The sequence below is a fragment of the Sciurus carolinensis genome, chromosome 11 (assembly GCF_902686445.1).
Source record: "Sciurus carolinensis chromosome 11, mSciCar1.2, whole genome shotgun sequence".
Classification (NCBI taxonomy): Eukaryota; Metazoa; Chordata; class Mammalia; order Rodentia; family Sciuridae; genus Sciurus; species Sciurus carolinensis.
In genome coordinates, this window is record NC_062223.1 from 77,721,690 (window position 1) to 77,735,859 (window position 14,170).

At 54.5% G+C, this 14,170-nt stretch overlaps 1 protein-coding gene across 3 annotated transcripts in view; it reads right to left on the reverse strand.

Annotated features, from left to right (window-relative positions):
- Positions 1 to 13,066, reverse strand: part of Arrb1 (arrestin beta 1) — a 75,341-nt gene extending 62,275 nt beyond the window's left edge. For all 3 annotated transcript variants that reach the window (XM_047516464.1, XM_047516463.1, XM_047516467.1), the window contains exon 1: positions 12,907 to 13,066. In XM_047516464.1, the coding sequence (XP_047372420.1) occupies positions 12,907 to 13,001 (95 nt within the window). In that variant the 5' untranslated portion in view covers positions 13,002 to 13,066. The remainder of the gene's footprint in view (positions 1 to 12,906) is intronic.
- Positions 13,067 to 14,170: the final 1,104 nt, after the last annotated feature.

Below are 14,170 nucleotides of genomic sequence, written 5' to 3' on the forward strand. Positions count from 1 at the left end.
TAGGGGATGGGGAGTAACTGATCGGTCTTTAAGCAGGAAGGACGTGGTCAGGTGTGAATTTCAGAATAAGAGTTTAGACTGGGCAAGGGGGTGGGAGAAGACCACTGCGACAATCCAGGTCAGAGGCTGACCTGAGCCAAGGGCAGTGCAACAGGGAGAAGATGTGCTTCCATCACCATTCAGTTTAGAGCTAGGGCCGCTGGAGGGAGTGGGTTTCTCTTCGGAGGGATAGAGCCCAGAGCACCCTCTCCCAGTTCTATACTCAAATGGACGCTGAAGCTGGAAGAAGCCCTATCTGTGTCCTGGCCAGGACTCAATCTGCAGCCTCATCGTGGTCTTCTGAAAGTTCTGTCTACGCTAACGTTTACTCTGCAAGATGGTGAACATCCGAGATGGCTGGTTATATCAAGCTTGCCTACTGAATGGCTGCCGTGGAAAAAGCAGCACTCGACATGTGAGGAATGACAATGTGCACATTAACCACTTGATTATGACATGTCATCCTCTTTGTCATTTTGGGATATTTTAAAAATCTGTTTTGAAAAAAAAAAAATCTCTTTGCTGAGTTTTTAAATGTCTCCAGGTTTCTTACACTTCACTGGAGCTAGAAAAACCCATCCACCTATTTGATGAGCCTGCTAATGTGCTGGGCACTTTCGTTAGCATAGATACTAAAGAGGGCTGGGGACATGGCTCAGTGGATAAGTGTCTCTGGGTTCAATCCCCTGTACTGAAAAAATATATATATACTGAAGAGAAAGGGGGGAAACATTCTCCCCAGAGGTTGAAAAACTAATAGGGGAGGTGAGAACCCCACCCCTCCCCCCCATGGTGCTCAATGTCTCCAAAGCCAGCCCTCCAAGCTGTAGAGATCAGCCCATGGCCCCAAACTGGAACTGTTTCTCCTAAAACTCGGTTCTCCGACCATTTCATGTTCATTGGCTCCCCTGGGAACAGCCATCGACCCACTGCTCAGTTTGCTCAGCTGGAGCTTATTCTCCCTGCCCTCCACAGGGTGGACCCCAAGCAGTTCTGGTTTCCAATGATGGGCTTTATCAGGGTGACTCCTGATGGACCTGAAGGGCACACACCTGTAATCCCATGACTTGGGACACTGAGGCAAGAGGATCTCAAGTTTGAGGACAGCTTGAGAAACTGAGTGAGATCTTGCCTCAAAGAAGAAAGAAAGAGAGGAAGGAAGGAAGGAAGGAAGGGAGGGAGGGAGGGAGGGAGGGAGGGAGAGGCCGGGGTGGAGCTCAGTGATAGAGGGCCCCCAGGTTCAATTCCACGCACCATACACACATGCACACACACAAATAGAAGTCTGTGAAGCCACTGAGAACTTTCACTTTTCACTCTTGATATTTTTTTGTCTTCAAGCAGTCTGCATTCCAAGACACTCCTTACCAACAGCAAGGAAGCCAGGGCCTGACACAGTGCCTGGCACATGGGCTCTCCAGTCTCTGAGGAAGTCAGGCATCACAGAGATGCCTTCAAGACAAGCCTCACCTCTGGCACCCATCAAATGCACCTTCCAAAGCCTGCCCTACCGAAGAGCTGCCTCTGGTCCTTAACTCTGGGTTGCTTTGTCCTGGGTACAAACTCATCTCCCTTACCCCTCTCCTGACAGCCTGTTGGGATCCTCTACTTCCTCTCCTCCAGAACACCAGAGCACTTGGGCCAAGACTCATCTGTGTCCTCTTCCTATTTCAGTATTTCAAGTGTCCAGCGCAGGGCCTGGGATATGGCAGATACTCAGAGAAACCTTTGTTCACAGGAATGTCCTTGGAGAGGTGGCCTAATTGAAAGAATATAAACCAACCTGGAGAACTCTTGGCCCCGAGGCCCCAGGGAGGAATATTCCAGGTCATGATGGTCCCCCGGAAGGCTGGGACCCTAGAGAAAACTCAGAGGACCCTCAGGAAAAGGGCCTAGTCTCAGTGGGAGACAGGCAGGACTGATCCTTAAGTTGCTTTCCCGCCAGGAGACATATGCCACTATAGTGGGCCCACTTCAGGGACAAGTCTGTTGCAGAAATCTGGGCCCGCCCCGTACCCAGTCAGAACTGGAGAAATGTTTGTAGAATCAATAGAACAAACTGAAAAATGCTGGTTATTTGTCCCTCAGGCTGCGAGAGGCCAGCTCCTCTCTGGGGGCAGTTTGTAGGCAAATTATCTCAGGACTGTGTTTCCTCTAATGAGGCTTCTCCCCTTTGCAGCTCAACTCCCGGGAGTGTGGGAGGAGAGTGCAGCCAACCCCAGTGGCCTACGCTGAGGCAGCACACTCGGCTCCCTCCCTCCCTCCTCAAAGGGTGGGCAGCAGGACCACCACTGGCACCCAGACAGTCGCTGTGAGCCACTGGGCCTGGAGATTCTGAGCTCAACAGTGCCTGCCTCCTGTGTGGCCCCTCTGGGGAGCAATGGAGGAAGGGAGCAGGGAGCCATGCTGACTTATGTAACCAGCTTCCTGGGAGTCGGGAGGCCCCTGCAAGTCAGAGCCCAGCGCTTGCTCAGTGGCAGGAGAGGCTGGGGGAGGGGGGTGGCCTCCTTCCCCTCCTCTGCCGCCTCTCCCCCAGACTCCGCAGTCCTCTGCAGCAGGCACCTCCTGCTAGGGGCTGGGAACCAGGAAGGGGTGTTGTTTCTTGAGTGTGTGAAACAGTGGCCTGCTGGCTTCCCTGGCAGAAAACCAGCCTCTGGGCTCTGCACCCAGGGAGAGCCCCCAGGGAGACAGACCCTGGGGTTGGGATGCCAAAGGCCCCCCTCCATGACCGCTTCCAGCTTTCTGATCCTCAGTCTGTCCCCGCTTCCTCCTAGGGAACCTGCTCTGGGTGAGGGGCCAAGAGGAGAGGCCCCAGCACTACACCACTCTGCCAGCGCTGGCCATGGGCAATCTCACTTCCCTTTCCTGCCATCGTGTGAGCCTGTCCTCTGGCCTGGCGCAGCCCCCTCTCCTGTGCACCCAGCTGTGAGCTGTCCTGGACAGGCTGGGGGGAAGGGAGGGAAGAGAAGACAAAAGCTGAGGCCTGCTCCCAGTCTTAGATAACAAGGACTTTCTACATGCCCTTACCCCTCTGCCCACAGCAATCCTGTAAGGTGGGCGGCATTATTATATCCATTTCCCAAGTGAGAAAACTGAGGCCCAGAGAGTCTAAGACCCTTGGCCACGGTCATGGAGCTACAGCTGGACAGCAAAGCCCAGTCTGCCCAAACTCCAAACTTGGGGACTCTGTCTCTGGCAGTGAAGTTCCTCCCCTACATACACTGGGGATGCTGTTTGGGAAATTCCTGCAGATGGAAGACACACTGCTGAGCCCTAGGGAGGGAGCCCAAGCTTTAAACAGTCCCTCCCCAGAACACTAGTTTGGGAACCACAGGACGGTCCCTACTACAGGACAGGGATATGGGTAGGACCAGGGCCTAAAGGCAGGACCTGCCTGGGGAGGCTGCAGGCCCCCAGCAAGTCTTTCCTTAGGATCAACCTACAGCAGCTGAGCTCAGGTGGGAGAAGCCCCGCCCTCATACAACTGCCACCACCCTCTGCCCTCCCAGAGGCAGGGCCGCCAGAGGCCCTGGCATCTTTGCAGGACAGCCTGCAGTTTAGGCCTCTCCCCTCCTCACTGAATGAGGAGAGCTCTTAGAGACCTTCCAGGCTGAGGCTTCTTCTACTTCCTGCTTACATATAGAGAAACTGAGGCCCAAAGAGGAGAAGCAGCTTGCCCTGGTATTAGTGACAAGTGGGGTCCCTGGCTCCCATGTCACCTGGATCCTCTCCCCATCTGGCACACTCTCTACATCGGTCCTCCTGTTTCCCAGCCTCTCCTCACTTCCCTTCCATTGCCCAGCTCTGCCCGGTAGGCCAGCTCCGAGCTCTCCCTCACACTTCTTCCAGTCTCCCCCTTCCCTCCACTCCTCTGGGCCAAGAAGCAATCCTTGGGTGGTTTAATTAGCTGATTATAACCACAGCGTTCTGGATCCGGTGCCCAGAATTCTGTCCCCAGTAATGAGGTGGGTTCTGAGCACTTGCCCAGGGGGCAGTCGATGGGGAGCACTGGGCTCTGCCCGCCAAGGGAGGGCTCTCCAGCTGCATAAAGAGCTCCTTGATCACAGGCAGGTAGGCGGAAGCCATGGTCCCTTGCTCAGGCCAGGTCAAACCACACTGGGTATACTATAGCCAGACCCAGATTCCATCCTAAAGAGGGGACTCCCAACTCTCCCATGCTATTGCCCAGAGCCAGAAAAGGCTCAGTAAATGTCCTAGGATGGGTTGTGAATGGAGCCCACCCTGGGGGACCAGGAGAACATGTCTCCATTCTGAGGGTCTAATGGGAAGGAGGATTTGAACATGCAAGGAGATGCTAGGAAAGCATTGGATATGGGGGAACAGGAGGAGCAAAAGCCCAGAGGCCGGAAGGAGCCACAAATCCTCCTGCCAGGAAGCTCTGGTTGTCAGAAAACACTTTCTCCCAGTAAGCGAAAGTCAGTCATCTATGACCTCTGCCCTCTGAGCTAAAAAGACTAATCTAAATCCTGTGTCTCTGGGCTTCTCTGCAATATTTTGAAACCAATAACAATGTCCCATCATTCCCACTAACCACACTGCCCACCCCGCAAGTATATCTTCTCCCAGTGAAACACTTATATCCTGCTTCCTTGTCTGAACAAATATTTATGGAGCTCAGGGCCAGGCCAGGCCTACACAGGAGCAAGGGACAAGCAGACCTGGGCTGGGTGCCCTTCAAGAATTCTTGACCTCATATAAGGACATCACAAGTGTGCAAATAATCAGGATCCAATGAGGGACTTAGGGACAAGTGTGTGCAGGAGAGAAGATGTAAAAGGGCCACAAAAAAGCCCTTGGAGACCAGTAAGGGCTTCCTGGAGGAGGTGGCACATGTGCTCAAAGGCTTGAAGCCTGGGAAGGGGGTTATATGGGGTCAAGTCAAGGTAAGATAGAAGAAATAGGTAGAAAGGAGACATAAAGGAAGGACAAGGAAATATAATTTTAATCTGAGATTCTGCATACCTTTCCAGGCCTGTTATTCCCCAAGCCCATCTCTCTTCCAGGCTTGTCACTCCCAGATTTCTGGTAAATCTGTAAATCTTAAAGTTATCATAAATTTACCCACTTATGATAATTACTTTAAGAGAGATACCTATAATTTAGGAGACTTGCGAGCATTATTTATTGATCAGCCTAAGGATCCTGAGAATGACCAGGCCACCATAAACCATCTTCAGCTAATCGGACTGATGTCCTCCCCACAAACCTTCCCATACACACCCCCTCCTTAACTTTCTTTTAGAAGAAAAGCCAGGAACCCTAAAAATGCAGCTCTCACTCTTGAGATGGCTCACATTCTCCCATGAATGTGTATGCTTTGTTTTCCTAAATAAGCTTCTGTGCCTCTATTGACATGTGCTGAAATACTTCTCCATCACATATGTCAAAGATCCCATTTGTCCTGAGTCCCCACCCCCAACCCAGCTCTCTGGGAACTCCTCGAGACCCTATTCTGGAGCGAGATCTTCTCCAGTGATAGTCACCCACTGGGTACCAAGGACCAACAATAATATAGGACAATGCTGAGTTTTCTGGATCCTTTGAGGCCCTGGGGACCTCAAAAAATGAATTAGCCAAGTTAGGCATGGTGGGGCACGCCTATAATCCCAGCTACTCAGGAGGCTGAGGCAGGAGGATTCCAAGTCCAAGACTAGCCTGGGCAATTTAGTGAAATCCTGTCTCAAAATAAAAAATAAAAAGACCTGGGGATGAAGCTCAGTATCAAAGCACTCCTGGGTCAGTCCCCAGTATGGGGGTGTGCCATGGGAACCAGCCAGGGTCCCCTTCCTGGGGGAGCTCAGCCTGGTGAGGCAAGCAGACCCAGGCAGAGGCCGTCCAAGAGTCAATACTCCCATAGCACCAATCTTGCACCAGGGACTCTCTGAGCTATACCCAATTAACTCATTTAATCCTCAAGACAACCTCTTCCCCTGGTTTATAGATGAGGGAGTTACAGCAGAGAAAGGGTTAAAAAATTGGCTGAAGTCACCCAGTTGGTGACTGTCAGAGCTGAGATTTGAAACCAGGAAATCTGGTTCTTCACAGAACCTAACCTCTAAGCTAATCAGCTGTCTAATCTATGGTAATCAGATCACTGAGGGCCCCAGAGCAACCTGGAGACTCACAGAAGGTTGGGGCGGGGGGAGAACCTCAGCAGAACCTTGAAGGGAAAAAAGGGAAGGGTCCACAAGAAGGGAGCGGCTTTTGAGGACTTGCCAGTTAGTACAGATGCTTTGGTGTCCCTGGAGGAGGCAGGAGATAGGACCTGAGAGGTGGAGGCAGCAGCTGAAACAGGACGTGATCCCATGAAAGAGAGCACAACCCTTTCAAGCAGAAGGTGACTCATTCCTGGCCCTCAGCACCCACCACCAACCCCACCCAGGACCTGGCTCCCTGCCAGTTTCAGTCCCACTGGTCTGCAGCAGAGGACTCAACTGTCAATCCCCCATCTTTGGCCCCTGGAAGACAGGTCATCCCCTAACCCAATGGCAGAACACAAGAGAAGGGCCTCACACATGCTGTCCGATTTGACTTCTGTAGAGACACTACGGCCCAGAGTGAGTGAGCAGCATGCCCAAAGTCACACAGCAATGAGTAAGCAGTACAGCAAACATCGGGACCCTCCAGCCACCTACTCCCCACCTCTCCTTTGGCTCTTTGCCAAAACTCCATGCCCACTGACAGCCAGGGGGAGGGGCAAAGCTGCAAAAGAACCAAGAGGACTGACTGTGGGTCCTGAGGCCCAGGGCCAGCATGAAAGGGATGTCTTGCCTCATCCAGTCCCTGAATGGTTCAGACAGTGAAAGAGTCCTGCCTCCTGCTGGCCTGACACAAGTCACAGCACCCCCCTTGTTGAGGGCTCTTTAATTCAATGATCAAGTCCTTCTCATGCAGGAGACCCAAGCTCCATGGTGGTCTCAGCCAGGCATGGCCCAGCCCTAGGCAGAGGGAAAGCTGTTCCATCACTGTGGTGACCTCAGTCACACAGAGTTCCAGGGACCCATGAGGTATAGTCCCTAAGGCCACTGGGGGGCCTTGTCTGGCATCAGGTCTCCTGGGCAGGAACAAGCAGTTCCTCAGAAGTAGGACTAAAGATGGGGCCAGTCCCAGGAAGGAGGAGCTGGTCTCCAGAGAGATGACCCAGCAAGGGCCCCTCAGGGAGGGAGGGAGGGAGAGAGGGGGCTGGGACAAGAGAGTCCTTTGTTCCCCTCTCAAAGCAGCCACCCTGTCCTGCTACCCCCACCCCATCCTCCACCCCCTGCTAGAACTCAAGCCACCTCTGGGACAGGATCCATCCTGCACATGGGGGAGGGTGCCTGGAAACCACTTAGGCTGACACCTATTCCAATCCCAGGAGACTAGGTCCCACTCTCAGGAGTCCTCTGTCCGATGGGGAGACAGCCTCCCTTCAGAAACTCCAGTCTGATGGAAGAAGCACGACCCACCTCCCTGGAGCGCCCAGTCTAATGTGGGAGGCATCCCTTTCACACTGAGGATGCCCCAGTGGGAAAGATGTCACTTCAGCACTTACAGAGCCCCTGGCAAGAAGGGATGAAAGAGTTTGTTCCAGGGCTGGGGATGTAGCTCAGTTGGCAGAATGCTTGCCTCGCAAACACTAAGGCCCTGGGTTCAATCCCCAGCACCATACACACACACAAAAAAAAAAAAAAAAAAGAGTTTGTTCCAGTTCAACAAGCCTCTGCTAGACATTTCCTGCCAACCAGACCCTGTTTGTTGGTCTATTATCCAGTTTGTAGACAGCCCTGAACCAAAAGGAGACACTGCCGGGTGTGGTGGCACAGGCCTGAAATCCCAGTGGCTGGGGAGGCTGAGGCAGGAGGATCAGAGTTCAAAGCCAGCCTCGGCAACCTAGCAAGGCCCTAAGCAACTCATTTGTATCTAGATTAAAAAAAGGGGTGGGGGGCTGGAGATGAAGACCCATGGGGCGTGAAGGAAGAAGAAAGTGCCATGACCCCTGTCTGTTCCAGCACCCAAGGCCTGCGGGCCAGCGCTGCCACCTCGTCTGCAGCCTGGCACCTCACTCACACCTGATCAGTGTCTGCACCTTGGCAGAGGCTCTTCTGTCCAGAACACCCTGCTCCTGCCCAAGCCTTCCTCATGCTCCAGTGCCCATCTCAGGGTCACCTGCCCCAGGAATCCTTCCCAAGGCCCCAGCCTGATCAGAGTCCCTTCCTTTAAGAGCCAGCACAGTACATGTCTCCCTAGAGGCCGGCTTGCACTCCACCAAAGTTCCTTCCGCCCCTCAGCCTGGGCCTGAAAGGACAGTGCAGGGCAGTGGTCTTCTGCCTCTGGACACAGGCAGAGGAGCCTGGTGGACAGGGCCACCCAGGCCCCCACGTTCACTGCTTCCTCTCTCAACCCAACTCATGAGGCATGTAGAACAGCAGGTCCACCGTTTTTCCCTCTGCCCCTGTGGCCCAACCGTACCTCACCCCTACATCAAAATCCCAGGTCACCTTCTACGCCTTCTCACTAAGCATGGGATCTTGCTGCAGCCCCACCTCTATGGGTCCTTCCCTGTCTCTTTGGCTCCAGGACCCAGCAGTCCTGTTTCCTGACACATGGGGGCGCCGGTGCTCTCCATGGCCCCACTGACCCCACGCATCCTCTCCATACCCTACTCCCCACTACAGTTATCCACACGCCCCGAGGCAACAACCGTGTCTCTACATTCAAGACTTTCAAATCCCTGCTTCCCACTGAGTCCTTGGCCTGAGGTCCAGACCCTCTATGCAGAGGCCTCCCTACACCTTCCTCACTTCCAGCCGGTAGCCAGTGGCCCTGCCCCTCTGCCACACTGCTGCACCTGCACCACCCCGCAGGTCTCAGCCCCACCGCCAGCTCCGCCACTCTGGCAGCTGTAGAGGATGGCCTGGCAAGGGCCAAGAACCACTTGGGGTGTTCTGACTCCCAGTACCGTGTTCTTCCTTTGCCACAGCTTGAAGTACCAAAAGACCTGGAGGTGGCAGCCCAGGACTCAGGACCCCTGTACCCATGCCAAAGAGGAGCTTCAGCCTCAGGTGAGGAGGCCCCGACATGGAAGGAAGAGAGCTGCTGGAGACATTGGAAACCCAGAGGTCAGCCTGGATTCAGAGACACTGGGCCGGGTTCACCACTACCATGCCCAGCAGCCCCAGGAGCAGTTCTGGCCAAAGCCACAGGACTTCCCCATGTCCCAGCCAAGATAGGTCACGCAGGGCTTAACCACCAAGAGAAATGACAGCCAAGGTTCACGGAGAGTTGGTGATTACATGTTCCCATCACAACCACCCTCCTCTCCTAGAAAACAGAAGAGTTCATAAACATCAACAGGAAAGGAAATTCTATTCCACCCCATTGAATCTCAGGAAGTCCCTCCTGTTGTCTAAATTTGATCCATCATCTTATCTTTAGAAATTAGTAGGAACAGTAAGGCCCAGAAGGGGTGCTTGAGGGTAGGCACTGCTGGGGAGGCCAACTATGAGCCAAACAAGGTCCCCTCCCTATAAGTGGAACTAGAGAGTAGCCAAAAGGGCTTTATGGGCAGGCCTTGGTTCAGATGCTTGCTGGTTAAATGGCAGCAGACACATTATTTATTCTCTCCTAGACTGTTTCCTTATCTTAATAATGGGAGCCACAATCCCTACATTTCTAGATAATGGGGAGAATCAAGTGAGATGATTCACATAATTTTAACACATACCAGACTCTCAGTAAGAAGGTCCAACAAACCAGCAAGTCCAACAGACTCTACTTCCTTATTCATATTCTTATTTCTCAGATCCATCCTCTCTAGAGCTGTAGTTCTGAGTTCAAAGCCTTAGTTCTCAGGGAACCCTCTATGGGCCTCCCTGCCTCCAGGTCTACTCCTTCCATCTATACTCCTGGCCACTGCCGGGGCACCTCTTTGAAAGGAAAATTAGCTCCAGCCCAGCCCCCAACTCCTGCTTCACTCTCTTCTCTGAGTCACCACAGGCTTCAGGAGAAAAATTCTGTCTCCTTAACTTGCCGTTCCCAGGCTGACGATGACTGGTCACCCTTCATCCTCAGCCCACTCCCAAGGCCTCTAAGCCTCTGCACATTCTGCACCCTCCGTCAGGCAAGATGTCTCCAGTCCTACCACCATGGCCTCCTTATCCTTCCAGATGACACTCAGGAACTCCAATGCCAGCTCCTTCTCAGGAAATCTTCCTTGCCATGCCCCCTGCCCAGGACTGGGCCAGGAGCTCTGCTTGGGCCTTTCAAAGAACATTTCACCCTGCATTATAATCACCTGCTTTACGCTAAATCCTTTAGGGATAGAAAAGAGTGGACTCTCATCTCTGAACCCCCAGATGGACAGATAGATTACGTGACTCTCGATGCTTAGAGTATTGGATATTTGCAATTTCCTCTTTCAATTAATAAAGTAGAATCTCGTGGCTTCAGAACAAGACAGGGCACAGCCTGTTAGTGATTTTGCCTTTCTCTTCCCAATTCTACAGAACCTGTCTGGAAAGGGAGACTCATGGGGCTTCAGGGGAGGCAGAAGGGGGCATGCAGGGCCACCATGGGGGTAGTTTAGTCAGACCTTGTCTCTAGGTTATAGGCAGCGCCTCCTCCCATGCCCAGTGAATTCAGTAACCACAGGAAGAACCATGGAAAATGTCAATATTGATAGTTCCCATTTACAGATGGAAAAACTAAGGTCAGAAAAGAAAGGCAATTGCCCGACACCCCCAAGGTCCACTAGTGAGTCTGAGGCACAGCAGGAGGAGTCAAGGAAAAAGCCCTGACCCCTGAGACAGGGTCTCTAACAGGTGCCTGGTAGCTCATGGTGTCCTCATCCTGCTGACAACTCATGCCAGCAGGGGAGCAATGACACTTCTCCCCAAGTCACAGAGCAGCAGAGAGAGGCCCAAGAGGGGCTGAGTCACCCTGATTGCGAAGCAGCACAGGAGAACAAAGGAGAAGAACAGTCTCAGGCTGCCTGCTGTGCCCCCAGGGAAGAAACCTGACCTCACTGGTCCGGGGGTCTTGGCTTGAGGGAGGCTGATGTATTCCAGAAGGGAGTCACACACCCTCCTGCTAAGGACAGAGACCTGGATGGGCAGTGTTGGCCAGTGGCTGCAGTGGGGACTGTCAAGGTGAATGCAGACACCTCATGATCTTCCGCAGTCTCCCCAAAGCTGGGCCTCCAGCACAGAGCCGGGCACCTTGCCCCACCCACACACTTGGGGCCCTTGAAGGACTTAACAGTATCCAGGGGAGAGCCACAGAGACAGGAACCAAGTGGGCTCTGGTCTCTGTCCTGCCTCCGACCCCTCTTGACCTTAAACAAGTCAGGTGACCTCTTTAACCCTCTGGTTCCTCTTCGGGAAAACAGGAAGAAGAAAATTAATCTCCTGGAAAAGAATGGTTGGGAAGTAGTGTCTCAACATTAAGAGTCTACCTGTGAGCCTCAGTTTCCTAGTCTAGAAAATGGGAATAATCTCTGAAGGACCTTTGAGTCTCAATTGGCAGTGGGTGAGAAATCACTTGGTCAGGGGCCTCAAAATGTGATGACCAGAGGGGGTGGTTTCTCTTTGGTCTGTTGACTCCTCCAGGGAGGCACGAGTCTTGCACATCTTTTGATTCCCCACACTATGCCTAGTACACAGCAGGAGCTCAATAAATAAATGTAGGAAGCAACATCCGGGAGGGAGAGAGATGGGAGAAGTGGGACACAAGGATAAAATAGGGTAAAGAAAGAAAGCAACAAAAAAGAGCAGGTGCAGAAGGGGTGAGCACAGGAGCCCAGGAGAAGCTGCCTGAAGGACTTCCAGGGGTGAGGAGGGTGACAGCATAGGAAGGCAGCCAAGTCGAGTGCCTGACCAGGGCTTGTTTCCTTCAAGGGCTGACCCCAGGGGCTGCCTCTTTTGTCCCAGTTTCCCATTTCAGAGGCAGTCTATAGCTTTCTGCTCAGACCACGGGGACCCCTCTCTCCATTCTTGAAATAGCCCCTCACCAGCATCCCCTCCCCCAGGGGAGCCTCAGGAGGTCACAGGGAAAGGAACTAGAGCAGATGGAACCTGCTTTCCCAGGATCCAGGGGGGTGCCTCCACCCCATGTGATGTGTGTGTTTCCATGTCTATCATCTGGAAACTGGTATGAGGGTGTCAGCAGCCCCAGGTCTGGCAGCTCCTTTCTGTTAGGTGCCAGTCCATGCAGACATTATTGGATGTGCCTCTGTGGGGTCAGCACTGGCCTTCCACTGTGATGGTGAGACGTATGCCAGCCTCCTGTCATGTCAGTGTCATGTGAGGGTGACAACTTGTGCATGCCAGCCAGAATGTCTCAGAGTCCAAGTGACAGTGTGTGTGTGCATCAGTGTGCACCCACACATGTGTGCCATCATAAGGGTGTGTTAGCGTTGGTGTGTGTTGCAGTGTGACCTATGTATGCCAACAGGGCTGTCAGTAGGAATGTGTCGGCAGGCAAGTGTGTGCCATCCTGTCACCATATGTGAAGAGCGTGTGGCAGTGGTTGTCAGTGTGTGTGCTATCATGAGTGTGACTGTGTGTCCATATGAGCATGTGTTTTGTGTGTCAGCCTGCCCCAAGAGTGGCTGCGTCTGCCAGCCAGTGCTGGGTGTTAGTGAATGTGTGTGTGTGTCTCAGTTGAAAGCCACATGCCAGATGGGGTGGCCCTGTCTTTGGCCTCTCCGTACCCCCGCCCCGGCTCCTGCCAGCAACCACATAGGAGACCTGCGGTAGAGAGCCGGGCACCAAGTCCGCCGTTGACTGCGAAGGCAGACTGGAGCCTCCGCCTGTGCTCTCGCCCAGCTCGCCCCCACGCGCTCCCGGCCAGGCGGCCGCCCGCACTCACCGAGTCCCTTTGTCGCCCATGGTCCGCGGTGGCCGCAGGGAGGTCCGCGGCGTCAGCGCCCAGTCTGGAAAATCCCCGGCCGGCAGGAGGAGCATGGGCCAGCCCGCTCCGGGCTCCCCGCTCCGCCTCCTTCTCTCTCCCGGCCGCCGCCGCCGCCCCCGCCCCGGGTCCCCGCCCGCCGCCCGCCGCCCGCCGCCCGCCGCCCGCCGCCCGCCGCCCGCCGCGCTGCACAGCTCCCGGGCAGCGGCCAGGGGCGTGGAGCCGTGCGGGGTGTGCGCGCGTGTGCCTGTCTCTGTGTGCGTGTCTGCGTGTGCGCGCGCCTCCCGGCAGAGCCTGGGCAGCCGATGGGAAGCCTCTAGACCAAGAGCTCGCTGTTTGGTGGTCTACCGGAGTGCGTGCCCCTCTGTCAGAGAGCGGGGAGAGAATACGCGTATGTGCACGCTAGTGTGCAGGTGCGGGTGCACGCCTGTGCGCGCGGGCCTGTTAGGAGTGTATTTGTGTGGATGGAAGGATGTGCACGTCTTTGTGCAGTTGTGCGTGTGTGCGCACAGTCGTGGATGCGAGCGCGCTCTCCCGTGCACGCCGGGGCAGCCTTTGTGTGTACCGGCGGGTGGAAACCGAAGGACCGGGACTCGAGGCCGAGCTCCCGAACTCCGGGCGGCACCCTTGCGCTGGGACGGTGGGAGTCTCCGGATGCCTCGCAAGGCCTTCGCCCCACGCTCCACCCTCCCCATCTCCACCCACGCTCTTCTGGAGAGATAACACTTAACCACCCAACAGGGACAGGAAGAGGAGGTGGAGGGGCAGCAGACTGCGCTGACGCTAGGGAATTGGTGAGGGTGGAGGGGTACCGGAGGCCAGCAGGGGCAGTCGGTGGCAGCCAGAAAGAGGAAGCTGTGAGGAGATGATAAGCAAGGGGGCAAAGAGGTGGCCTGCTGCGGGCCTGTGAGTGTGACTTGGCTGGGTTGCATCACGGGAAGTGCCAAGGCCCAGCTCCACGGCCTGCCGCTGCTACCGGGATCCTGGATACCAGCCCTCTCAGAACCGATTTCCGACCCTGTAAAGTGATACCAGCCGACTTGTTGATAGGTGAAAAGGACTCGCTTTAGTCTGTGGGTCTCAGCTGGGTACTGGCATACAGCAGCTGCCAGCAGAGGTTGGCCCACCCCTCTCTGCAGGTTTCATGGTGTCTCTGAAAATCTTGACTCCTCTCAAGATCCCTGACCCCTGCAGGAACAGCAGAGAGCTTCCTTTCCTTCCCCAG